Source organism: Gallinula chloropus, assembly GCF_964237585.1.
Source record: "Gallinula chloropus genome assembly, chromosome: 7".
Taxonomy (NCBI): domain Eukaryota; kingdom Metazoa; phylum Chordata; class Aves; order Gruiformes; family Rallidae; genus Gallinula; species Gallinula chloropus.
This window is the reverse complement of record NC_140092.1, coordinates 24,282,263-24,310,145: the sequence shown is the minus strand read 5'-3', so window position 1 is coordinate 24,310,145 and position 27,883 is coordinate 24,282,263. Positions and strand designations below refer to the sequence as shown.

The 27,883-nt window shown below is 40.7% G+C and overlaps 1 protein-coding gene across 1 annotated transcript; it reads right to left on the bottom strand.

Annotated features, from left to right (window-relative positions):
• Positions 1 to 6: 6 nt before the first annotated feature.
• LETM1 (leucine zipper and EF-hand containing transmembrane protein 1) lies at positions 7 to 27,346 on the bottom strand (the record flags this gene model as incomplete). The annotated part of the gene is made up of 14 exons (XM_084266655.1): positions 7 to 696; positions 2,038 to 2,176; positions 4,408 to 4,598; positions 5,151 to 5,285; positions 6,832 to 6,975; positions 7,598 to 7,777; positions 8,119 to 8,250; positions 8,811 to 8,930; positions 9,408 to 9,611; positions 12,577 to 12,714; positions 14,254 to 14,397; positions 19,823 to 20,279; positions 22,882 to 22,939; positions 27,268 to 27,346. The coding sequence occupies 14 exons, from the start codon at positions 27,344 to 27,346 to the stop codon at positions 547 to 549; spliced, it is 2,271 nt and encodes a 756-aa protein (XP_084122781.1). The 3' UTR covers positions 7 to 546.
• Between the last annotated feature and the right edge of the window lie 537 nt (positions 27,347 to 27,883).

Here is a 27,883-nt window from a genome sequence, read left to right as displayed (position 1 = left end):
CTGTCAGTGAGGCAACAGCTTTGTGATATCTGAAGTAAAACTCAATCTAAAGAGTTACTACCAAAGCCACAAAATCTTCACTAACATGTTACAAAATACATAATGCTGTAACAGAAGGGAAAGCTTGTATTAAAATTTGAAAAAGCTGGAAGTCAGAGGCAGAGCAATGTTCGGCCCCATGTGAAGATGAAAGGAGATAAATGAGAAATTTCTATGTTTCCATGATAGATACACTTAATTTATACAGAGAACTTGCAAGTTTAATGGATCACTGTACAACGACGAGTGCAAATACATGATTTTTGTGGGCAGGAGCACTGCTAAGGAAGCATATTTTGTTTTCATCTATATGGAATGACAGTAAACCACTTCTCTGATGAATGGAAATTTCATTCCACATGTCAGAAAACGTATCTACAATTTACTACTAGAATCAGCTCAAAATACTTCCCATAATCACAAAAGCTCAAGTAATATGTAGCCATTAGACACAGAAAGATATACAAGGTTTTGGTTACAATTGGGATTAGCTTCAGATTCTGAAGCTTAATTCTTTGCTTCTGCAGCTTCTTTATCATGCTTTTCCTTTGCTTTTTCTTTTTCTTCCAGTTTTTCTTCTTTTTGAAGCAGTGCCATAATCTCAGCAACCTGACTGGTGCCAATATCAATATCTTCTTTGTCAATCAGTTCTACTACCTATGTGAACATAAAATGAAATCAAGAGCTTACTTGATATTTATGTAATTAATTGAGGCATTTACATCTCATACACTTTGTTACAACAACAGGTCATCAATTCTCTCATGTTCAAGAAAACCACTATATTTTCATGCATAAAAACACAAATTCAAACCACAAACAGTGCCTCAAACATTTTAGGAGTATTAAAAAAAAGTCAAATTTAAAACAAATTATGTGGAACTTTTGGCCTCAGCACACAGTCGCATTTTAAAGTGTTAGTAAAACAGACCCGTGTATTATATCTGTTCCAATGGGAAGCTCAGATTCCATACCTGCTGAAACAGTATTTAAAACAGTATTTATTTTATAGGTTTTATTTTACTGAGAAGATCTACTGTACTAGATAGAAAAACATAAATTCACACAAACTTAAAAGTACAGGAGGGGTTGGCTCTCAGAAAGCAAAATTCAAAAATAATTTAGTGTGCTTCCAAATTCCTTTATCGAGCTTCTCGTACAAGGGTGTTCTTCACATACCTCAAGCTCCTAGAATTATTCTTCACTGTATGCAGAGCTCAAAGTACATTTTACCTGTGTTACTAAACCTAACTGAACACAGCAGCTCTTTACAGCAAGAAGGAAGACAACTGCCACTGGGAAAACATGTTTCAAAAGGCTGAGGCTGTATTTTCTAGCTGTCCACAGTGTCCTTCCAGCGCTATTTATGTACTGAGGAGGAAAACTACTTGCAAGGAAATTAAGTTTCAGAACATCTCTAAACCTAACACATAAAAAGTAAGGAAAATGGAGAAGTGCAAGGAAACACTGAGAATATTCTGAAAAATTAAACAGGACAAAGCCGCCAAAGAACACAAGTCATTTACAACTGACTTAAAGAACAGTGGATAACCTGGTATCTCTCAAGCACAGGAAATACAGGTGTCAGTGCCATATCTAAGGTATACAAGGAGGCAAGAGAAACTATTCTTGTGTTGACATAAGGTGTATCTATAGACATTATGTCAAAACTTTGGCTGACCAGTGGCATTCCCAAAGCAGCAATTCTAAAGCTCATTCCCATACTTAAGCAGCATACCAAAAGCATGGCAGTTTACAGAGCCCGACATGTGCATACAGGCAAACCTAGAGCTTTAAAGGTAACATGGGTACCAGGCACAGGATAAAAAAACAGCTGTAAAAATCCTGCAGACACTTAAGACCTTTATACAATACATTCTCAAAAACCTCACCAGCTTCAAGTATAGACTCTTGCAAAAGACAGCAGTATGAATTTAAGTCAAAACAGGTACAATGCCTGAGGATGGCTAACCTTATTTAAGTAGTCTAAAAACTTACCTTAACAACATTATCTATATCAATTTTGCCATCCTTGTTTTCATCTAGTGCCTCTGCAATCCTAGTTAGCTTGTCCTCTGGAATCTTCTGGATTTGTTTCATTGCATTAATTAACTCAGCAATACTGATGAGATTCTCCCTGAAGAGGAAGCACAATCTGTACATTGCAAGCAGTTACTCCAAAGGAGTAAAGTTGACAAAAGGCAGCACTGAGAGTCACTACACTGTAGGCAATTTAAAAACACATTAATTATTTATAATTCTGAACAGAGTACAAAAAAAAAAAGTAAAAGTGAGTTAGTAATCAGCAAGCAGATTTCAAACTAGTCTCCTGCTTTCGCTTTCCACACGCTTTACTGCACAAACACAGGTATCTGGCAGCATCTGAAATGACATTTAGCACAGTTTCTATACTTCCACGGCTGTGTAACTAATGCCCTTTGTTCCCCCGGCCCCATTTACCCATTTACAAGTGCTGTGCACCTGTCACCCTTTCAGATTTAGAGAGGCTGGCCCACACAAAGTTAATGAAAGTCACAGGAAAACAACAGCCAAGAGCTAGCTGCTTTAGCAGTTTCGCTGTTCTGTTGAAACAGGCCTCCTTTGCTCCTCTCAAGGAATAGACTTTGTAGAAGAAAGGACTAAACTTCACATCGCGACTAGTAGATTTTAGATGTTTCCACTGTCTGCTTACTGATCTCATGAAGCTAAAGTCATCTGTCTTCTACAACCTAAAGCCTCTGCTTGCCTACATAGATTTTTAGTTTGAAGAACCATCTTTCAGCACAGGTCAAGCTGAAATGCAGGAGACAGTGAACCCACTAAATATTCAGCAGAAGAGACTTATCAATATAGACCCCATCCCCTCCCTGTACCTAACCTGGGCACAGACTGACTTTATTCAAGGAGCATTTCTTCAGTTGTCCACTACAGGACACTAAATGTCCTGTACTTGTGTCACTTCTGAGTCCTGGTGGCTTGGTAATACCATACCATAACAACTTGAAGGTTAAAAACCAAGCCTTTGAGAATCAAGCAGTATTTAATAATTTTCAGTCATCCACAATCACCTAGAAAATGATCCACAGACCCATGCAGTTACAGAAAGCATAAGTACATTCCGTACAAGCAGATTCTACATTGTATTTCCAATTTACACATTTGGATGGTTTTGATCAACAACCTCTCTATAGCACCATTCATAAGGCTGCCTTAATCTTATTACACAAAATTTGAAACAAACGACTGTTTGCCCTGGGGACTGGAAAAAACGAACTCTGGAAGCAACAAAAGCAGAATCCTTATTTCTGTTTAGGTTAGGCACTGTGGGAGCTGGGAAGCTCTCTTAATGAATCACACAAAATGCTGCAAGCATAAGCTAGATTAATACAGCATTCATAACCACAAACTGTGAGAATTAGTTACAGTTTTTAGGTATTTCAGTGCCTGTAATACGCAACATATGACCGTTCAACACAGGATTGCCTGAAAGAGTCTCCAGTAACATTAAGACCTGGACAATCACAGAATCACAGGGGTTGGAAGGGACCTCGAGAGTCCATCAGGTCCAACCCCCCTGCCAAAGCAGCTCCCCAGCTTGTATTGCACAGGTCGGCATCCAGACAGGTCTGGAATCTCTCCAGAGAAGGAGACTCCACACCCCCTGGACAGCCTGTCCCAGGGCTCCCTCACCCTCACTGGATAAAAGTTCTTCCCCATGTTGCTGTTCCTGTGCTCCAACTTGCAGCCATTGCCCCTTGTCCTGTCTCCTGAGAGCACTGAAAAGAAGCGTTGATATACTTTGCAATGAAACTATCAAGGAAGATCTTTCTTTGAAAACCTGCAAATGAGTTCAAGTTGAAACGAAGCAAACTTTTGGAGAGAGACCATGTAAAGTTATCTCCTTACTACCACTAGATGTGTTCTGCCATTTCACTCCAGAGACAGACTTTATTGCTATTTTTTTTCCTCGCAGACACCTTCACTACAAAACAAACAAGAATATGCTTGCTGTACTGCTGTGCACCTTTTGAATCAATGACACAGGGCAAAGCTACTGCATGAGGAACATGACTAAAGGCATGATTTCACCCATACCACTGCTAGTGCTACAGCCATGATCAGGATAGTAAGATACTCATCAATGCTTTGACTCTTAGAACCCCCTCAGCACTAGCAAGTGGGTAATTATAGCTGTTTCCTTCCTTCCTCATTTCACCCACAGTTAACATACCTTAGAAAGTCTACAGAACAATTTTGTTATTTTTTAAATAAAAAACAACTTATTGCTAATTCTTTGCTAATCACACATCAGACAGAAGCAAGAGTGGAGATGAACAGAGACACATTCAGTGCTCTCAAGTCACTTACCCAGCAGCAGGACTATCACCACTGACCACCTTTACATCCACGGTCTTCTGATTTGTCTCTAACTCATTAATAATTTTGTCTATCTGACCAATCATTCGGTTCACCCTCTTGGTCAATCGCTTGCTTGCCTTTGACTCTTCCACTACTTCTTCCTGGCCAGTTTTAGAGAGCTCTTTTATCTCCTGCAAATCCTAAAATAAATGGTCAAAGGAGACAAAAGCTCAACAACAGAGCTTACTGACTTCAACTAGCATTTCAAGACAGGTGTCATTTGTAAATGAAATGCAAATGCATAAACACATAAAGCCAACAAGAATTAGAACAATAAACTTTAACACTGCTGACATTTTCATGCACCCTTTCAGTGTTATTTTTCCATGTCTTCCATAAAATTGGGCAAGGTTAGTTTTACTTAACTTGAAATATCTGTAATACTGACATCTATACTTGACAAGAAAGAACTGCAGCATGCAGCTGCTAGTCACCACCTGCTAATCTAGTCACCTTGGAAATAAGAGGAATGGGATTCTCATCTGGTGGGAACTACTCCAGTGATTTTAACTAGGCTAACCACATTATACAAACAAAAGTCTGTATAAAGCTCATTTACTCAGCTACCAAATACAGGCCAGCAGACATCCAAGTAAGACAATCTTCAACTACGTGTACCATTTATGGTATAACTAAAACCAAAACGAAATGGAAAATATTAAAGACAGAAATTTTCATGCCCCACTCCTCACCTCACTATACTCCTGGATATCACCCTTCAATTCCTCAAGCTCTTCCTTTTCCTTTGTTAATGATTTTTTCTGTTCCTGCAGCTTGGTGCAAGCATCACTCAGCATGTCAATCTCCTCCTTAGTGATTTCCTCACCCTGTAACAGAAATACATACAAATTAATGGAAGATATATTTGTGAATTTTCTCAAAGAGTTTGGGTTTTTTGCCAGAAAAGACAGACTCAAGATTCTTGATGTTTGTAGTCAGTATTGTACAGACTGATGCTTTGCGCTTTAAGTGCGCCAGTAACAAGTTCAGCCAAAGTGATTCATTATGTGGAGTTTGGCTGTTTGAAATTCTGTACCTAATTGTCTGATTTAAGAATGATTTACTTCCTCCTTCGCTAGGGGAAAAATCCAAACAACTGAGAAATGATTCACTACAGACAGGAGAGATCCATTACATAAAAAATTTTGCGGAGCGAAGTTCAGGAAGCTGAGCTGGAGCAACAGCCAATCTTCAACAACCTTGGTAAGAATAAAAATGAACATCTGTAGTTTGTGATGTACCCTTGTCTCAAAAAGCTGAGAATAAAAATTGCCAAACTGAATACTTGGGGGGAAAAAAAAGCTAAAATCCCACAGCACTAACTACAGTTAGCACATTAATCTTAGTACTTTACTACTTCTTGTCTCCTATCATTTAGGGCTCTTGAGGAAGTCCTCCTTGTGGCCCTGTGTCATAGATTCTCACACTGTTGGCAGGCAGTGATGATACCTCACATCCTTGCTGTTTCAAAACAACGTGGTCTCAGGCTTGCCTGCCTCCCCTGGCATTCCTCACACCTGCACTATCATGCACCCAGCTACACAGTCAGGAGTCAGCTAACTCTTCACAAAAAACGCACAATTTCAACATGGATTCATTCCATTTAATTATTACCATTAAAACCTTCTTGGCAGCATTCTAAGGTAAACAAATGATGTCATAATAACAGCAGGTAGATAATGATGCTGCCCAGAAAAAGTGAAAATCCACTTTAATGCTATTTTCCTGCACAATAACACTGGGACTCAGAAAAATCCTGACACCAAACCTTATGGACAAGGATAAAGTGCTCAGCTACAAATAATACTCAGAGTACAACTGAAACATTGAAAGAAAGTCATACAGGCATACAAGAGACTGAAACAGGGCCAGGTAAGCCAGGTGGAACAGACAGTGTCAGTGCCTGCAGACATGAGTTCAAGAAAGCAAAAGCCCACTTGAAGAAGCCCTTCATATATCCTTTACCAGTTTCGAGTACATCAGGACCAAAAGGAAGATAAGAGAAAATGGGGGCCTGCTGCTAGATAAGACAAGGAACCTGGTGCAAAAGGACTCATACTCTCTTCCCTCCTTGTAAGTTAATCATACACAGATAAACATGCACAGATCCGTTACATCTATAGGCAGTGCAAATACTCCCAAAATAGGTATATTAGTATCAATAACAGATAGGTAACAGAGATACTCTGAGATTTTTTGTACCAATATTAATTTCTGAATTCTTGTTTAAAAAGTTGCAAACTACTAATTAACTACTTTTAACTGACAAAATGCAGTGAAAGGGTAAAAGCTGCAGGACATCCAGGCAACTAATCCTGGCTGTTTTGAATCTTTACATTGAAAAGTATAAAAACATACAGTTATCCAGACTACCTTGATGCCTTCCAATACTGGTGCTGTATCTTTCAGCATCTCCGCATCTGCCCTTGCCAGCTCCTGTTCGGTATCCACAGTCACCTGACTTTTTTTAACTTGCAGAGCAGCTGCTTCCAGGTCTACTGCTGATTCCACTTCTTTCTAAATTTGAATGATCCATGAAGTTTTAATTAAGACAAGTATAACATCATCTGTATTACCATCAGTAAAGAATGCCTCTTCAAAATAGAAATAGTTGCCAAATTAGATGCAAACATTTTTAAGACAACATTAAAAAACTGCAACATACTGGGTAGTTTCACACAGAAATACCCAACTGCACTTCAGGATTTATGCCTGTGAGCACATGAGCCTTAATTCACCAGTCAAGGAGACCAGCAACTTTTATAGCCAAGTATTATACAATGACCTTATCAGGCTCATGACAAATAAAAAGAGCCAAAGGTAAGAAGAATTACATATCAAGTATAGGTAAGGGATCAAAAACCAAACAAAACCATCAGAGGAATAAAAAAAGGCTTCTTTTATTACTCTAATTAAAAGGAAAGAAGAGAAACCAAAAGATACTAAGGCTGAGGCAATCTTTTACACTTCAGAGTGAACCCTTCTGGGTTGCTGACTGTTTTAGTATTTCCCCCACATCTTCCACACATGGATTTAAAGTCCAGCTGCAGGCAAGACTCAGAGCAGAGGGAATAACTCATAACATGCCAGTTTTTACACCACTGACATTTGTTTCTCAGCACTTGGGAACGTAGCTTACCATGGCTGCAACTGGAATGGCTTCTTTGGCTTTCTCTGCAGCTTCAGACATTCTTTCCATCTCTTTTTCTTCGTTTTCTTTCCTGATGGCTTCCTCTTCCTGAAGTGTTGCTTCCAGACGTGCTTTGTTATCTACTTTTTCACCTTCAACTTCTGCCACTTTAACCTGAGCCTCTTTAGCCTAAAAGTAATGTAAGACATCTACACATCAGCATCAACATTTTCATAATTAATGTCTTTATATTGCCTGGAGTGGTGAGTGTTTTATACATCAGTAAAAGCAAGCTTATTCTAAATCTTCTTATGCTATTACTGTCTACTGGCACACAACTTATTATTGCCTTTTATTTACTTTATTCTCAGACTCCTCCCTATATAAGCCAGCTTCTGTGTGTGAAGGGAACTCCAATAATGGTTTAGGTCCTCAAGAAAAAAAACCCAACAGAAAATCCCAAGAACATCTTTCTCTAAGCAGACATTCAGTGACAATACTGACAGTTGGTAATGAAGATCAATACTTACAACACTCTCTGGTAGTGTCTGAAGTGTTGTTTTCAGCTGATCAGCTGGAGAAAGGGTATCTGGAAGATACATGGCTCTGGATAAAATAAGCAGTGAAGTCGGGATTTCCTGGTTCAGGTGCAGATCTAGCCACTATAAATGCAATACATAAAACAAATCACAACTTCTGGATTTTTTTCTTTTTTTACACTTCAAGCCAAGCATACACAAAAACCCAGGTTGTTTTTTTTTAAATCACTACTTATCAGTCATATATCCTAGCACAGGGAGCTCAGGCTATAAGCAGCTAAGATTTACAGCAACTGCACTGAAATATATTAAATAGTATTTTGTTAGAAGTATTTCAAGAAAGTTTCCAAAAGTGTTTTGTTCCATACATATTCCTCTAAACCAAACACTAAAAGACAACGAACTGATCTACTAGAAGGAAATTTACAGAGTAATACACAATGCCAAAACTTAAACAAATACAAAATACACTTGCAGTCTAAGTATCTGTCTGCATCATCAAACGATCACGGCCAAAGCCAGTAACCCACTACTCCTACATACTTACACAGCACACATAACAAGGAGGACTGTTTTAGCCAAGCTTTTCATGAGAACAGAAGCAAATGGGCTTCTCAATCTTAACAAAAATCACAGCTAGCAACTGAAGCTCCATCAGCACGTTCCATCCTGCCAAAACATACCTGTTTAAGCTGTTCCTTGAGACGCTCCTCTGTCACACCAAGAGCTCTCATTCCTCGGGCGCGACAAGCTGCCTGCAGCTCTTTAACAGTCAGGCTATCAACTCCTTCTTCAGCAATCAGCTGTGTAAAGCATAAAAAAATCCCAAATTTTAACACATAACAGCTCAAAACTTAAGAACCACCATCAATGCACTCCCAGAAGTTTGTGTTTTTACAACGGCCGCTAGAGGCTGCTGCGATAACACAAAACAGCCTAAGATTTTTCAACTCTGAACACTGTTGGGTAGTCTTAACAGCTCCATCAATCAAAGTTAGTATTTCTATCAGCTCCCCTACAAATTAAAATTTCATAGAAATGTTTTTCTATGTTACATAATCACTTTCATTGCAATTAATAGTAGATTTAAAGAGTAAACTTTTTCTTTACAAAAAAGGACACTTCTGATTTTAAACTCTTCAAGCCTTTTAGTTCTAAGTGCAAAAGTAAGAGAAGACAAAGAAAGAAAAATGGCTAGAAAGACATACGTATATATCCACACATACACATTACTCTTACATGTCAAAATGATTAACTAGTGCCTATTTAGAATGACTCACTTTGTCATCTGCTTTTATGCTTCTCAACCTCATGGTCAGCTGGAAGCGGAGAAAGTTATTTGTCCCAATTGATTGAAGCTCCAATAGTTTACAAAGTGCCACTAACTGAGGCCTGGTTAGGTTGTCCAGAGTCAACTCATCTTCAAACAGTTTAGAGAACCTTAAGATTTCCTCATTGCTAGGTCTTTCACCAGTTTCCCTGATCTGTTAAAAAAAAAAACAAACCACACAGACACACAGGTTTGTCAAAACAAATGTTATAGTTAGGCATTATGTTGAACAATTAAAATATTCTCCTCATTTATCATGTTCTTTGCATCACTTTTGAGATGGGAAATAGGACATGGAAGAAATTAAAAAAAACCACTACAACTTGTTTACTCTAAAAGGCAAAAGTACTGACAGCATTGATAGTTTCCAACAACATTGTGTAATATACTTAAACCAAACAAAACCAAGAACGAGATACTTCTGCTGGCACTGCCACCAGATACCTAAAAAAAAAAAAATCCCCCCCAAACTCTATCTGAGCAAATGAATAGTCGCTACTGAAGTCACACTACCAAGTATTCTTTCTGGTACCATAATTACTAAACATAAAAGTAGATTGAAAGCATCACCTTGTGAAGACAAAGTGAGAAATACGACCAACGGCAAAAATTTTGTGACATTGGTGTCAAATGAAATGCCACTTCAACACTTACCTATGTTCTCTCCACAACCACATTTGTAACAAAACTGTTTTGCTTCCTGAATGCAAATACATTTGTACATGCAGTTATTCCAAAGTATAAACCACTATTTGGAAAAGGAATCTCCATCCTTCTTGATGGAAGGTTCTATGTAACTGCTTGTGCAAATGCAAAGTTAAGTTTGAGTTATGTGCTGTCAACTGGCCCTTCACAGTAATTAAATCCAAACACAAGAAGCAGAAATAACAGTACAAAGTAAAAAAAAAAAACACCCTAAAAAACCCCAAACCCAAAACATTCTCTAGCCTCATCAGGTCATAGTAAAACATTACCACCTGTATAAATGTTGATTTTTCTATTTTAAGAATACTATCAAGTGCTTATTAGTGGTATTACTGAATCCAAAACTGTACAGAACTTAGCAATGAAGTACCCACAGTCATTCATTTAGCACATTCAGCCTGAACAGTAAGCACCTAGATATCCAAAAAGCTGCTTTTCTGATCTCTCTACATTTTTTAAAGCACTGTGAAGAAAGCACAAGCTAAGTAACATCAAGTACAGTCTGAAACCCTAACATTACCTACAGCCTGATTTATTACCCTTTTAGTGAATAGCTACTGAGTACAGGAAAAGATACAAGTCTGGAAGACAAGACTGTCTTGAATCTATTAACCTCCAGGATACTTGTGTAGCAGAGAAACCAGAGAGAAAGAGAGGTCAAAGGCCTTGCTGTTCAACTTCACCAGGTCCTTCACTATGGGAGCCAAAAACTGATCTTAAGAATACAAAAACTATTTTCCTCCTCAAAGCTGAATTTTGGCAGAGCCAAGCATATGCTTCTTGAGAGTGCAAACCGAAACTGTCTAGTATGTCACTAGCTACAGAACAACACAGGCTCAATTCTGGAATGCTGCAGCTAACAGGTTACTCCTGTTCTCAATGGTTCCCGTAGCATCAAATACTGCACTGCAGAAGCGGCTATAAAAGAACAGCAAAAGAGTGGGAAACATTTAGGCTTCATCTTGCTCTGACATTTATTATCTAGACCAGTGAAATGGCATCAATAAAGTTTGTCTCCATGACACAAATGAGAAATGTATAGCTGTAAGAAGCACACCCACACATAAGAAATGCAGGGCTTGAAACTTTTTAGTCATCAGAGAAACTTGGGACTTCCTCCAGCAAATGTGGAATGATAATGTCATTTATTTCCCCAGAAATTAACTGCCAAATATAAGTTCTCAGTAGCAGTTCTTTCAGAAGTACATGAAATGTTCCAAACGTGAAGCATGGCAGTGGCACGCTCCCAGAATCTGCAGCATCGGTACGTCAGCGACTAACTGCTGTAACCATTTAACATTTTCTGCAGGTGAAAAGGAACAGAAACAGATGACTGCATAGAAGCTTCAAAGCATATGGACTTTGCAAGCAGATACCAACTAGCAAAACTTACCAACATAATCTGAGGCAACCTGCAGGGCACTACCAACAAGATCTTCCTACCCCACCTTTCAAAACTTTATTCTCAGCACAGACAAACAGGAAAAGCTCAAGCTAGCTCATCAGTTTGCAAAGTTCAGGTCTGCAAATCCCCAGGCTTCTGTGCCTTTTTCTGTGCAAATACATACTCTCCCCAAAAGAGGGGACTACACTCTTACTTTCAACAAAGCACTTGGTGATGGTCATTGGCTTCATGTCTTACTCAATAGCCCCACAACTACCAGAAATCAGAAGTGTGAGAAGACTGAGATAAATCCTATCCTGAGACGATTTCAGAAGATATTTTTCATTTCCCTGGGGAATACCTTTCCCTTACCTACAACTAGGTAAAAGGAAACACAAACCTAAAGGCCATCAGCACGGGAGGCAGAGATCTCACGTTTGGTCAGAAGCTGTTTGCAAACAGAAAAGTTTTGCACAAAACACAGCACTCCCATACTAGCAAAACCTCGGACTGTACCGCATCCGAAGAGTATACACAAGGATTTCAGCAGAATAGCAACTGTGCACTTAAAAACTGGTTTTAAAGGCATAGTTTTTTGACAAATACATTACCTTTCCCTCCACTGTTTTAATCAGTTAATTAGTTAAGAATTCCTTTCTATCACTTTTTCCACCCAACGATCAAAAAGAGTTCGAAGACTACACAATAATGAAGTCGGTTACCACCGACTGCATTATTTTATTATGTCAGAATTAACTTATTAACAAAATAAGAGAACAACATGAGCAGAAATATACTTCTTTCAGAGTCAGAGTGAAAACACCGACTAGAATACCAAAGCTAAGAACAGTAAAACTTCAGCACACTGAAGTATTGCTTGCAAAAAAGAAATCTATCCTAAAAAAATCTATTACATCCTGCTTCTTCAAGTCCGACAGAATAAAGGCATCTGAATACCACAGAACCAAACCAACCACCACACTTTTTTTTTGGTAGGAAGAGAAAAATCAGTATTTTTTTAAATCGTTACCTTTTGAAAGAATGTTGAAAAATCTTTTGTAACATTTCCTTTGGCTGCTTTATTTTTTAAGGCCATCTCCTCAATTGTGTCTTGAAGGAATTTAGCCAGTTCAAGCTTTACTCTCAATTCTTTCTTCAATCTTTCCTCCTGTTAAAAAAATACTCAGTTTAAACCTTCTTTCCAGAATATGTGCACTAATTACCACTTCTGCTGCTCTCATACAAGTTATGTGGAGTACCTCTATTGTAACACACACATCACAAAATGACATTCCCTATTACCAAGGACCCCCAAACCACACTGAAAATAGGCTGATCAGCTCGATGAGATGCAATGCCAAATGTGAAATGCAGTGTGAGCAGCTTCACCTGCTAAAACTAACATTCACCCTCTGAATTAGTAACAAAAAGACAGAAACTAACTAACTGGTTTGGGTAATTACCAACCTTTGTATCCAGCACAGAAATCCTACATGGCATCTCATCAAAATGAAGAGGAATTGATCACAGAATTAGAAAGTAGTGGTTACTTAGAGCCAACTATAGGCAGGTTTGATTTTATCTGTGACTCACTGGGGGCTCACTACGTGTGAGCCTCATGCAAACCTCTTGTGCTCTGGAAGTGGGAACTTGTGGGGCTTTTTGGGTGTGTTTTTACAAAGCTCTAAACGACTGACCGCACCCTCAGCAGGTTTGCCTATAACACCAAACTGTGTGGTGCAGTCCACATGCTGCAATGTGGGAAGGGATGCCATCCAGAGAAACCTGGACAGGCTGGAGAGGTGGGCCTGTGCCAACCACATGAAGTTCAACAAAGCCAAGTGCAAGGTCCTGCACATAGTCAGAGGGCTGGAGCACCTCTTCCATGAAGGCAGGCTAATTTGGGCTTGTTCAGCCTGGAGGAAAGAAGGCTCTTGGCATTACTCAGCCTTCCAGTACCTAAATGGCCCTACAGGAAATCTGGAGGGGGACTCTGTACAAGGAAGGGCATGGAACGATAGGACAAGCAGCAATGGGTTTAAAATGAAGGAGCGGAGATTTAGATTAGATACTGGGAAGAAATTCTTCCTTGTGAGGGTGGTGAGGCACTGGGGATACACTTTCCTGGTAGTGTTCAAGGCCAGGTTGGATGGGGCTTTGGGCAACCTGGGAAGGTTGTCCCTGCCCATGCAGGGGATTGGACTATATGATTTTTAAGGACCCTTCCAACCCAAACCATTGCAGGATTCTATGGAGGAAAAAAAACCCAAACAAAAAAACCCCACCAAAATTTAAGCAGAACGATAAGTAAGAGGCTATTTTAAATATTAATTAAAAAAACCCACCTTGCACTAAGAATAAGGACTACAAATGTTAAAGTCTGCCTATTTTAATATAAATCTAGAAAAATAAAGTTTCATGGTATTCTGTGACTCTTACAAAGCAGAAAGAAAAGTGGAAATGAGGATAGCAAAAGAGAAACTTACAGCCCTGATAGTTAAGCACCTGGCACATATAAAAAGGTAAACCAGGAAGGCACTGGATCATTACTACATATTAACAGCAAGATCATTAAGACAAGAAATCATTCCTCCAATACTGAAGAAGAAAATAATCTATTTTTTTAGAGTTGTTCGTATTTCTTTACTGAGGAAATTTCTCATTTTTTCAGAGCATGTTATTGGATTATAAACTCAGACCCACTTACCTTTTTAGACTTTGTCTCAAATGTAGAAGGAAGCATATTAGGAAACAATTTAAGAGCTACTGGAAGCAGAAATTCCATAAACGGGACAACAAGAAAAACTAGGAAAGGGACCAGGCGGAAGAGATCAGCACATATTCGCAGAAACTAGAAGGGGAAAAAAAAAAACAATTGCTAAGTAACATTTTAAATATTTGTTTTAAAATACTTAGAATAATCATACACATTCTCACTTAACCTCAGATATATTTGCTACAAAAGAAATTTAAAATAACACAGAAAAAGGATGTGACAAAGTCAGTTTTTAGTATCTTCTTCATATTGCTGTGTGCTACAGAGTGCCAGAGCTTCACAAGTTTTCAACACTGAAGAAAGTATTTCAAAAGCCTCACTGTGTCTCAATAGGATTATTGAACAAGTATCTCATTTAAACCTCTTAAAAGCACCTGAAAACAGGAGGTGGTCATTTGTTGTTGTTAAAGCTGCTTAACTTCTTTTATTCATCTTTATTTGTGCTCCACTGCTTCTTACATGCATGAGCTACTATGGACTAAGTAATCAAGAATAAAATGGAAGATCCCTCCCCCTCTGCCCTATAACAATTGTAATGTACATTTAAATCCAGGGTAATGAGCCCAGCTCAGTAGATTTTTATTTTTTTTATAGCAGTAATGCTCTGAAGCAGGCCGATGCATTCATTACTGAGTCCTGAACTGCATAAAAGAAATGCTGTCCTTCTAGTTTCCCACAAATGTATACATTTAGTTGTACAGTGCCTAATCAAACATTTCAGCACTCATTGGAAGTTTCATAGCTTGGTTATATTGGGGAGCGCAGATCTTGCTTCACTCTACCTCGTTTTACAAATCAAATCACCGATTACTGGGAATACTGTCAGTTCCTAAATCAGAGGCCCAAGGTCAGACATATACTATGGCCACCGCACTGACATTCAACATGAGGATTTGAGAAACACAGCTATGATTGACAAAAATTGACAACATAAATGCTATTACACAAAATAAATACATGCTTCCCCTTCCACCCCCTCCCCAAAGCTCACACCAATCCAGGGTAACAGCAGCAACAACTAGTGCAGATTGCACATCTCTAAAATACATTGACCTTGCTAGAATACAGAACTAGTATAACTTCAACCATAATTTTCTTAGCATAAAACTAGGCAAAATCACAAATAGAGCCTGAGGAATGCACAAACTCCACAGATCCAAAGCTCAACATCTTTTTTGTATGTAAGAAAATCAGTTTCCCAGAAGGGATGCTTTGGTCCATTGTTTACAGGCTCAAAGATGTTTCCATTCATTCCAACAATAGAAAATAAATGACTACCAGGGAGTTCAAAAATACATAAGAAAGTTTGGAAGAAAATTTTAAAAGTCAGAAGTAGTACATTTTCCTTAAAGAAGAAAAACTCCAAAATTTCAACAGAGTGCTGTACAGTGACCATTTCTGCTCAGCATCTCTTTCTGGACAGCGCATGCAAGTATTTGTACCAGGCAAAATCCATCTCTAAGGAAGCAGTTTTACAGGCAGATTAAGCCAACCTAATGCTAACCTGAGTTAATGCCTCAAGAGTCATGAACACACACTAGGAGCCAGAGTGTGAAGGTCTACCACTGATTCAGCTAAAACCAACCCATAAATACATACACAGACAAGCAAAAAAGGATCAGTGCAAACTAAAAAGTATGGGGTGTAGGGGGACACTGCATGGAGGAAAACTTGATTCAAGGACTGAGCAGGACTGGCCTTTTTCACAGCAGCACTTCCCTGGATCAGCTTACACAAATCATGAAACTGCACCCTCCAGTAACTCAAGGAAAACAACTTTGCACAGGAACCTAATACAATGGTGCACAATTACACACACATTATTTGGCAGCCACACACACAAAAAAATGTGACTGCTCTCTCTCTGTTGCTGCAGTTCATGCAGCCCACTCTCCCTTCTCTGCAGGGCTGAAGAGCTGGTAAAGCTGATCTACTTGCCATAAACTCCATCGTGTTTGGCATTTCACTTCCATGTCCTGAACCTTCCCTGCTGTAGGAAGCAGCACTGGAGCAATTAACTTGTAACAGGCAGTGTCATATTTTCCATGTTTTACTTCTTCCCGCCTTCGCTCCCAAGTGAGGATACCTGATCCTGTTGAATCCAAGCCCTACCAGCAACTGTACAGGAGAATTTTGGACACGACTTTTAGTTTACATGAGCAGTAGCTGCCTTGCATTAGCCACGCTGCAATTGCTTGTTCATGTGGTTAGGTTACTTGGATATCTTTCCATTATTGCCTCCAAAGAGGAAGGAAAGGGCAGGCAAAAATAACTCATTTGTCAGTCTGCGTGAAGATAAGCCTTCTCTAGGGCTGTCAGTTCATATGCAGTTTAGGACATTTAAAGCAGCACATACTTCAACCTTTTTACTTTTTTTAAAAGCTCAGGAGCAACTTTTGCACAGTTGTAGCTAAACTGGCATCAAAGCTTGAAGACTTCTTAAAATCAGTCAGTATATTACAATGTAAGGTTGAAGCGATAAAAAAGAACTGTGTTGAAACAAAGGTAAAAGTTTTTTAAAAAGCACACTTAAAGGGGTTTCTTCAGCTGTTGACTGGTTTGCTTTTCACTGACCCTGGGTTCCAAGACCACTAAAACTCCATCTAAGAGACCAGAATCCTCTACCTTCATGTAAAGAAGAAACAAAACCTAGATTAAAAAAAAATCAACATTACTGTAGCTCTTAAAACTACTTTTCCTGTGTCTTCTACATGGGACTGTGCAGAGACACACACGCATCACTAGGTAAGAGAAGGCTATGTCAATGTAAACACTAATTTATACGTGCACAATAAATCTCTATTTTATTTAAAATAGGGGAATCAATACTGAAGGCCAAAGTCTGCTCTCCAGAATAGTGAGCTTGCTGCCCTGGGGATCCTGACTACTTCCAAGGCTGCCCTTGAGCTTCACATCCCCCACCAGCCCCTCCTTGTTAGCGAGAACAAGGTCCAGCACAGCACATCTCCTCACTGGCTCCTGTCACTTGGAGACAAGCCTTACCAATGCATTCCATAAATCTCCTGGAGTGCTTATTCCCTGCCATGTTGTCCCTCCAACACACACCAGGGTGGCTGAAGTCCCCCATGAGGACCAGGGCTTCTGAATGTGAGGCTTCTCCTATCTGCTACACGGCGACTCATCCACTCCATATTCCTCATTGGGTGGCCTGTAACAGACCCCCACTATAGAGTCACTGGTCCCCATGCTCCCTTTAATCCTGACCCATAAGCTCTCAGTAGGCTCCTCGTCCATCCCCAGGCAGAGCCCCACGTGCTCCAGCTGGTCACTGACATAAAGGGTGACACCCCTGCCTGTCCTTCCTGAAGAGCCTCTATCCTTCCACCCCAACTCTTCAGTCACAGAAGCTATCCCACCATGTCCCTGTGATACCAATACAGTCACAGCCCTGCAGGTGTGTGCACGTTTCCAACTCCCCATGTGCACAGAAGCATTTCAGTTGAGCCCTGACAAAGCAGACTGACTGGCTGCAATTCCTTTGTGCTGCACTTTGGGTGCTCTCCTGCTGCCCTGTGATCCTTGTCCCAGCTCTGGGCATCTACTGCTGGCACTGGCATCAAACTGGGAGGGGTGGGACAGAGCAAGGTTCCTCTTCCCTGTCACCTTTAACATTCCATCTATTGATAGAATAACATATGTGCATTCAAAGATAACGTATTACTTGTAAAGGTTCATGCCTTCTAGAATACAGTCCTGATTTTTCAGCAAAAACACTTCCAAGATATTTTACTGTTGTTTGTGGAATTTCTCATAAGCGTGGCTCAGTGAACATGAAAGTGGCAGGAAAAAACAGGGTTCCCATGTTGCCACTGGAGGAGTTCTGATTCTGTTTTAAAACATTAACTAATTTGTCTCACTTGGGTTTTCCAAGTTTCCCAAAGCTCTCAATAAGCCAGCACAAGCCAGAACTGCTACGTCAGGAAGTTCTGTGGTCCTCATTCCCACCTATCCTCAGTTACTCTTTCTTGGCACAACATAACCCCCTCTCTTGTGTCAGCACAGACCATTATATTTATTGCTGAGCAATGTTTCAGCTGGATCAGCTGCCAAACATACTCATACCAGCATAAGGAAGAGGGCAAAAATAAGCAGCATGAAGATGCTAAGACTAAATACCATCTACCAGGTCTGCTGTAGCCACGGACCAAATGTAATCACAGCTGAAAATGTCTACATGTGCATTGAACAGTTTTTGTTGCAAAGATAGGAAAAGAACCCCTTTTGTGTACTGCATTAAGGGGTGATTATTATTTTTTTTCATTACAGATGAAGTGTTCAACTCTGTACCTAATTTGAACCAGAGAATGACTAAAACAGTGAGAAAATATTCATATTCTGGATCATTTAACACCATTTCTGAAGGCAGAGATGTGAGACTAACACAATGTGTATACTGTGTACCGACTGTAAGGAACCAGACGGTGACTGCAAGCAGCACTATTCACTCCTACTGCCAGAGTACACACACTCTACACTCTCCAACTTCTCTTCCAGCACACTTTTTTCAGCAACACACACATACACACACACAAAAAAGCAGGAAGACAGACTTGAGTATTTTATCTGTATAAACATCTTGCCTTTAAAAAACAGTAAACTGAGAAGTACTAAATCAGATATATTGCTAATCAACTGGTCAAGTTGGATACCAATGACTTCTTTCAAAATATTTTAAAAACTATCCCAGTTTTAAACCAGCTTATTATTTTGATGTCTTTATGTACAAAAGCTCACATGTATCCATGTATATTTTAATTCTACTTGAATAAACTTAGGTACTTCCTCCACAAACTGAAATTACTATTGAAATACATGTACGTTATCCTGATTTGAAAGCACGCTCATTTTGCACTCCAGCTCTCATCTCCATACCCTCTCTTTTCTTTAAAACTGTCAGTTGCATTTTAACAGTTTCAAAAATGCAAGCTGCATGCCATAAAGAAAAACCAAAACTTTCCTCAAATTCTCTTCTTTGGACTAAAGTTATCTCACAAATATATTTATAACTGATATAGAATTAAAATCTGATTATCAATCATGAATTTCAGCCTGCAGCTTTGCTTCTGTTTTAAAAAAGAAAAAAAACAGAATTGGCATAAATCCAATCTTTACTAGAAGCATTTTCCTTCTATTTTTCCAGCTGGAGTGAAAAAAGTGGAGAAAGTGACAGCGTACACACATGTAGCACGTGGACAGGCACTTGAAAAAACCACAACTGCTGTCCAAATGACAAAACAGAAGAATGCTCTGGTGTTCCAACTAGGAAGTATTAAATTTATCTTCAATAATGGGGAACAAGACTAAAATGTCTTGGTGTCACATCCAAAACTTTTAGTTTCCACATAGGGAAGAGGAGGAGGGAAACATACCTAGCAATTTGAATTCTAAGAACAGAAGACAACAGAAAGAACCAACTTGTTTCAAATAAGGTGGAGCAATCACTAAGGACCCTCAGACAAGACTGGTATGAAGTCAGTACCTGTCTCCGCTCTCGACGAGACAAAGTGTTTCCATGCAGTATTCGCCACAGCATCCTTGCAGCTATTTTTGTGTCAATCCACAGTAACCGAAACCCATGGTAATAGTGCTTCAGTTCATCCATAATCCTCTGTCCAATAGATTTTTTCACCACTTCTACTTCTGTAGGACTATATACAGGACCTCCTTCTTCCAGCTTCTTGTTTTTGTCCTTTAAGGACTTCAGCGACTTTTCAACTATGGAGTCATCTTGAAGAGGACGTGAAGAATGCCACCATCTAACTGGAAGATACTGAGGACCTGAAATACCCACAGTTGCAAGTGGCGTCCATGAGCCAGAAAACCTTGTAAGGGTAAAGTGTATTTGGGCAGATCCTTTAGTCCAACAACAGTAGTGATCTTTTTTGGAGTACGCGTGAACAGGAGGGACATTAGTGCAATATTTAAAATGTACAGTCCTTCAAAAGAAAAAAAGCATTCAAGAATTAGTAAGAGATCATAAGCTATTTATATACAATATATTTGTATAGTTGTATGAATTTATGTATTTATAAAAGGTTTCATTTGAGAAAAACACAACACACTTTTGACTCTCAAGATCGATGTCTAGACCTGAAAGTAACACTTGGCTGACAAAAAAAACCCCAAATATTACCTGTAGAGAATTTCCCATTAAGCAATTTTAAAAAGGTAGCTTATTTTACTCCAATTAAAGAGTAGCAACTGGATGCACTTTCTGTTTAGAAAGCTACATTTGAAAATAAATCTGTAAATAAGCAAGTAATATAAACCCCCTTCTATTTCTTCTGTTTGAATAAAACACTGGAGAAAAACATAGAAGTTGTTGACTTGGACAGCTGATGAATTAGAGAACTCCCATCAGAGAAATCCAGTTTCATTAGGATTTCTCTTTTACCATCTCCATGCATGGCATTTCTCAACAGTAACTTTTGCCCAAACTTTCACAGTGGTTCTGAGCTGGGGCACACAGAACCAACACTCTTCTACCCTATTCAGAATTTTGTCCTTTAATGAAACATAAACTGAAGTTTGAAGGAAAGCATTGCTCAAACACCCCAAACTCTTACTACACACACACAGAGATCTACTCACACACAAGTGGGATTGCACACGCTTTTATACAAGGATGTGACTAAAGAGAAAATATTGTACATAAATGAGTTCCATTAGGTGTCCCTCAAACTGAAATGGCAGCATTCAATTGTCTACAGGACAGAAATGGCCGGTGGTGTTTCTTCACTCAGTCCTCGTACCACCGACCCAAAATCAGAATGTGTATTTGTCTTCAGTGGCTCCACAGCTCTGAGCAACACTTCAAGAAAAAAAATCACTTACTGAACACTTAGAAGCATTAGTCTCACCAATTTTCAGCCAGAAGGACTTTTTAAGCTTAATCATCACATGCATCTAATAGTTTGAAATCACTTTAATGCTTTTATCTCTTTAGTGTTATTCAACTAGAGCTCCAAACAAAAAAATTACTAAATGACTATTTTTAAAAAGACATATTATAATTATTTTCTACCTTAAACTAAAAATTTAAGCATCTGACAATTCAATGGCCAGACAGCTGCTGAAAGATACAGAGCTACACAGGCAGTTTTCTTGATTAGCTGGTAAAGTACACACTTGCACAGATATAAATGAATTAGAATTATGGTTCCTTTAAGAAAATTAGGTACATGTTCAAACCCAGATTAAAACACTTGCACAAATCAATCCACTCTGACTCAGAGTCATTTCCCAAAAGCAGAACTTCAGACCTGCAGACCAAGTTGCACCTACATACACAGATATTCTTCTCCATGCAGGAGGAGGGAGCTCTGCCAGCAGAACTGGTTCTGAGTCCACGGGGAAAGAGTCACAAGAAATGTGTCTCTCCAAATACACGTTCATTAGCAGGAGGTCAGGCACTGAACTTCTATCCCAAGCTGTCCTCAGTACTTGTATAACTAATATCACAGAATGTGCCCCTTGCTTTTGGATCTCTGTCATGTGGGGTGTGGGCACCAGTTTGTTTTATTTTAAGCAGCAACATTACATCAACAGCAGTTTTTAGTAAAAAAATACACTTCTCAAAAGAACAAGAAGAATTTTTGCCCTTGTCCTAATATTCTGCTGCTCAAACAACAGACTTAAAGCAGTAAGTTTCTGATTTTCCAAGGGAGAGGCTTCATACAACAATCTACTAAAAAGTAAGAGATTTTAAAATGCTTCATGTATTAAAAAAACCCTCTCATAACTAATTATACAGTAAGTGATACAGAACATGACTAAAAAAAAGAAAGAAATTACTTTGTACTAGAGGGTTATGTCTAGAGTCACATCCTTATGTTGAAATGGAAACTTTGGAAACTGAGGAACAGCTGCTGTTTTTCTGAGCAGCTAAGACTGTAAACAAGCAAGAAAATACGTATTTTAAGATTCCAAGGAAAGACATCAGAAAATTCATATCCACAGGTGTGCCTTGTGAGCCAGGTCAGGAAGAGAACAGATTCTGCCAACATCCAACTCCTCAAGTTCCACATGAGCACACAGCAGCTGGATTCACTGTCAGAAAATGACACCATCTCCTAGCAAAGCCTCACCCAAGGCTGTAATATACAGTAAACTACTTTGGTTTAATGAAGATGCAACTCAAGTGATCTATCTACATTCCGAACTGAACCCTCTACTTTGTCTTTCAAACTGTGACTGAATGTTTATGAAACTCCCAGAGGAAGTACTCAAGAAGCCCACAATATCCCATGATACCACTGGAAATCATTCAAGAACAAAATTAATATTCAATTGCTTTCATATTGTAAGTGAAACAAAAAAGGAAGAAATGTGTGAAAAAAGGAAGATCTCACTTTTCATCCACACACAACCAAGCAGGTGAAGAAAGCAATACTCAGACTCCCTTTAATCTGTTAAGAAGACAAGCAGGAGCCTACACTTTCAAACTTTGCCTAGAAGATAAAACTGCATTCTATTATAGCATACTAACTGATGGCTTTGTACAGTTCCAAGTTTACAAAAAAGTTCATTTTTACTCACATTTTGTTTGCCAGCCTCAAGGATGCACAGCTAAGACATGCCCGATCTCCTAAGTTACCTAGAAAAATAATGATCAGCATTAATTCTGGAAACGAGGAAGACCTTTATCCATACAGTGAACTGTACACAAACAAGTGATTTAAAAGATCAACCTTTCCTTAGGAATGGCTACTACTGAAAACACAAACCTGATGTTGCTTAACAGCAACTTCTTATGATGCACTGTTTATAATAAGCACATTCACACTGTGGATCATGGTGCATCACAAACATCCAACACTTCTTTTTTTCTTCTTCTTCTTCTTTTACAATAACCATATGAAGTACTGAAGCCAAATACCTCATTCTGTTCCAACACAAGTCAAAGCAGGTGCCTTGCTCTTATTTCTCTCAATCAGTAATCCCAATTTACAGGATTAAAAAAAAAAATTAACCAAGAAAATGGGTGCAAAGCAATTGTCCAACACGACTGACATCTCTGTAAGCATTCAAACAAACTGTCTGTGCATATTGTCAAACTCTGTGGACAAGAACTTGTCCAACTGCCCAAAGACAGGTTTCCAAGTCCCTGAGACAAGCAACTCTATCATACAAAAACTTCACTGAAAGCAAACATTAATTTCAGAATGTCTCCTGAACAGAACAGTGTTACCTCATCCAAACAGCACACAGGCCAAGTATTTAGGATGAAAACATTTGTGGTTTTCTGTTGATTTGTTTGTTTTGGGGTTAAGTTTTTAAGCAGGACAACAAATAAAATCTGAGTGGCAACCTAAACACACTTCATTAGAGAGGTGGAACCACACCACTGTTTCAATACATTGCTGTCCATTTTGATTAGCACCTGGTAAAAATAGCTCTACCCCTGGGACTCTCTGCAAAGGATACAAATTGTCTTGAAGGGCATGAGACTGATCCAAAGAACATGAAAGGTTAACTTTCCAGCAAACACTGTGCTCCTCAGATTTTGTTTGAAACACTAACTCAGAATCAGTCCTAATAACAACTAATAAAGTCCACAAGGAAGACTGACACCTATATATGGGTATCCTCTGTCCAGGTGCAGAGACAAGCAGCACCCGCTCTGGAAATAAATTGAGATGATTATTAAATGACAAATTGTCTAAAGCCAGTTCACATAAAGGGCCGTGCCTGAAAGCCTTCTGACCATGGAAGCACCATCAGCTACCTAAAACACTACCTAGGGGCTGTACGAAATTGCCACTCACTGAAAATCATCCCCAAGCCCACCAGAAAAGAATGAATTTCCAAAAAAATTTTTCAAAATTAAAAAAAAAAAATCTTGTATCAATACCTAGCTGCAATAACACAAGAGCTAGCCGATACCAAGTGCAAAAAGCCTCCTGGAGAGAGCAAAGGAAGATCATACAAGCAAGACTCAAAATGCCTTCCTTCTTTTTGGCCAATCTTTTCAGAAGATCACTGTTACAAAAAAAAAAAAAAATAAAAAAAAAGGAAGGTGGGATGATGGGATGAAGAAGCCATAGAGTGGGTTTTTCTCTCTCATATGGATCCTGGTCAATCCCAAGAGACAGGAGGATAGGAAGCTCATTTTAGGGGCTAGTGGTCAACTTTTCCACCATCAAAACTAAGATATAGCCTATGACAGATCCTGAAGTAGACAGCTGTATTTGAGAAAACACAGCACCCATTGCTGATGACCAAAAGCTTTGCCCACCAAAATAGCCTAATTACTAGAGGAAAAGAGGTTTCTCCAACATCAGGTAAGGCAAATCGGAAGGTATGGAAAGGGAGGGAACCGATAACTTATCAAAGAAAAATCTCAATACTGAAGGGATGTCCCATGTTAAGTGAGTGTTGATGTCAAGACAGCAAAATCTATGATGTTGTCAAAGGAAAAGGATTTACCCATCTAAAGTCATATCAAGCTCTAAGAGGTACTCACCGCCTCTCAAGTAGAGCCAGGGGGAAAATGTGTCTCTCTGGCTCAAAGACTAAGATTCCCCTCAGAATCTGTGAAGACATTATGATACTCTGCAATATTTACAGAGAGATCAGCAGCTGAATTCCTTGACCAAAGAGGATAGCCATCTCAGAAGGGCATCTCTGACTTTAAGGAACAGCTGATCAAGATAGAGAGGTACTCAAAGTCTGGAGGGACAAGTTGGAGCATGGAAGCACAGAAAGCCTATGTGCCAAAATGGAGAGTCCTACTAGTAGAGGACATTACCTGCTATGGAAAAGTGCCTCTAAAACAAAGAGGGATGCTCTGGCTATGAAAACTGGCTTGGAATTTCTTAGAAAAAAAACTTAACAGCAAGACAGCTTTGCTTTACTATTTTTTTCCCTCTACAACAAAATTAATTAATACTAAGGAAGGGTCCAAAGAACAAGATTCTAAGGTTACCGCAAGAAAACATGCTGACTGAAACATTTCCTGTCATACAGCCACTGGGAGGGTGAACAGGCACACAGAAACATCATTTCACCAAAAGACTGCAGAATAACTTAATTTCAACTTTGCCAGTTCTGACAAGAGCTCTTTATGTTTTGCAGAGTCTGTTCTAACCATGTACCTAAGAGCAAGCCTGGAACAGAACACAGACTTTCTTCTGAAAGGAGCAAAGTCTGCACTCCATGCTTCTAGGGTAATACTGATATCCAGAAGCATCTAAACGAGGTGAATGCAGCTTACCTTGCCCAACACTGTTCATTTAAGAAACATGCGTTAGGATTACTTGGTTTGGAAGCAAGAAAGATGATAGTGTCAGAAAAGCACTACGTTAATATAATCCTCAGAAAAAAGAACTAGAAACTTCATTTTTAATGAAATATCAAAACCAACGTTTTAAAGGTAGAATAGCTGTGTACTGTTATTATGTTTTGAGTTTTAAAAAAGAAAAGGCTAACATGAAGTCCCTACAGAAGAATAAGCCTGCAGTACTTAACAGCCTGATCTTTACAGGAAGAACATTTAGGATTCTTAGAAGCACTTAGCTTTAACTTAATCTTAGACTACTTACAGGTAAAGTAAAGAAGATGAGCTAAGTAAAGCAGTTAACTCCAAATAAAAGTGTTGAATGTAAGGTAGGCATTGCTCATCACAGCATTTGATTCTTTCCCAGTATTTCAGCAAAAAAGGCCCTTCACATGGAGTAAAATTTATAACAAACAAAACTGTAATGATCATTAGCATTCCTTCTGATGCCATGCCACAAGAAACAAAGCTCCCATCTAATCTGAAGGCACATGGATGCGCTTCTTCCCTGTTTTAAATAAACTGAGTGGTTAAGATACTCCAAGGTTTTGTTCAGGTCACTGTACATGCTGAACCTAAATAAATATTGAAGAAGCTACCGCAATTGAGTGATTACTGCTGACCAAGAAGTCAGCTTAGTTATCAAAGTGAAGCAGCATACATACAATTGATCAGGGTTGCTGGAATCTGAACACGCAGATGCTCTGTTCTCACTGACAGCACCTCTGTGACAAGCAGGGGTGACAAACCATTGCCTGTTAAGCTTTTGCTCATTCTTCCCTAAACCCCTGCCCTTCCAACTCAGGGACATAAAAAGCAACCACGTCACAAGTCATCAGCTGTTTCCTGTCATTAAACTCCATCGTCCAAACTATCACATAATCTTGATTAGCAACGGCAACAGCATAAAGCACTACCTTTCCTTTTTGTTTTCACTAGCTTTCAAAGCCACTTCAAAAAAGGCAAATTCAGATTTCCTTCCTCCTATGGCCTAATAACTTCACGTATCTTCTTAAAGTGTACCGAGAAGCACGTAACTAGTGACAACACGAGTGCAGAGCCAAGCTATATTGAGACAAGGCGGGCAGGGCCGCACCTTTCTTCCCCAGGCAGCCGGCGTGTGTGAGGCACGCGTGCTGCCGTCAGGGGAAAGCGTCCCCTCCAACCACCCCGGCAGGGAAGTAAGTGGGAAGAGACGAGCTGCCCGGCGCGGGCAGAGCAGCCGGGGAGCAAGGACAGCGCTCGGAGCCCCGCGCCGGGTCCGCCAGCAGCTCCCCCCGGGAGGAGCCGAGCCGCGCCGCGGGAGGGGGCCGAGGGCGGCAGGGGAGAAGCGCCGCGCCAAGGCCCGGCCCGCTGCCGCCGACCCCGGAAGACAGAACGGCGGGGACTCAGCCAGGGCCCCGCTGCAGCCCTTCCCTCCCGCAACGACCTCTCCGCCCACACCGGGAGCCCCCAGACGTCGTCGCCGCCTCCGCCCGCCCTTCCCCCTCCCTCCACCAGGCCTCCGGCACCGCCGCCAGCACAGGCCTCGCGGGCTGGGCGGCAGCGCGGCCGCACCGTGCCCCAAGGCCGGGCCTGGCCTGGCCGCGGGGCAGCTGCCCTTCACCCCCACCCGCCGCCGCCTGACTGGCAGCGAGGAGCCTCACCCAGCTGGGGCTGGCGGCGCAGCGCCCGGGGCAGGCGGCAAGCCCGCCGGCCGCAGGTCTGTAGCAGCATGGACGCCATCTTGGCGCTCGCGCGCAGCTGGGCGGCGGCAGCGGGCTAACGGCGGCGGGCTGGCGGCTCGCTCATGTCCCGCCGCCCGGGTCCCGCGTTGCGATCCCCACACGCCCAGCAGCGCCGAGCCGCGACCGCCGGCAGGATTTGCATAGGGCCGCCCCGCGGAGCCGGGCACGCCGGGAACTGTAGTCCTCGGGGCGCACGGTAAGCCGCTTGCGGGCGCCGGGCGCGCAGCATGCCGGGATCGGTAGTCGCAGAGGGTAGAGCGTGACGCTAGTGGGAGCCCGAGGGCGGGGTTCGTGGCGGCGGGGCGCGGGGCATGCCGGGAGGCGCAGTCCGCGCTCAGGCACGCCGGCTGCGCGCAGCCGGTGGGGGGCGGGCAGGTTGCCAGGGGCCTGCTGAGGTTCGGGGCTTCAGAGGGCTGCGTGAGCGGCTCTGGCGGGGCTCGTTTACCCGAGGGGACCGTGGAAACGGCGTGTGGCGGGGTCGCGGCTCACCGCCCCCCCTCATCCCCCGCCGTGCCGGGAAGGTCACGTTGACTAT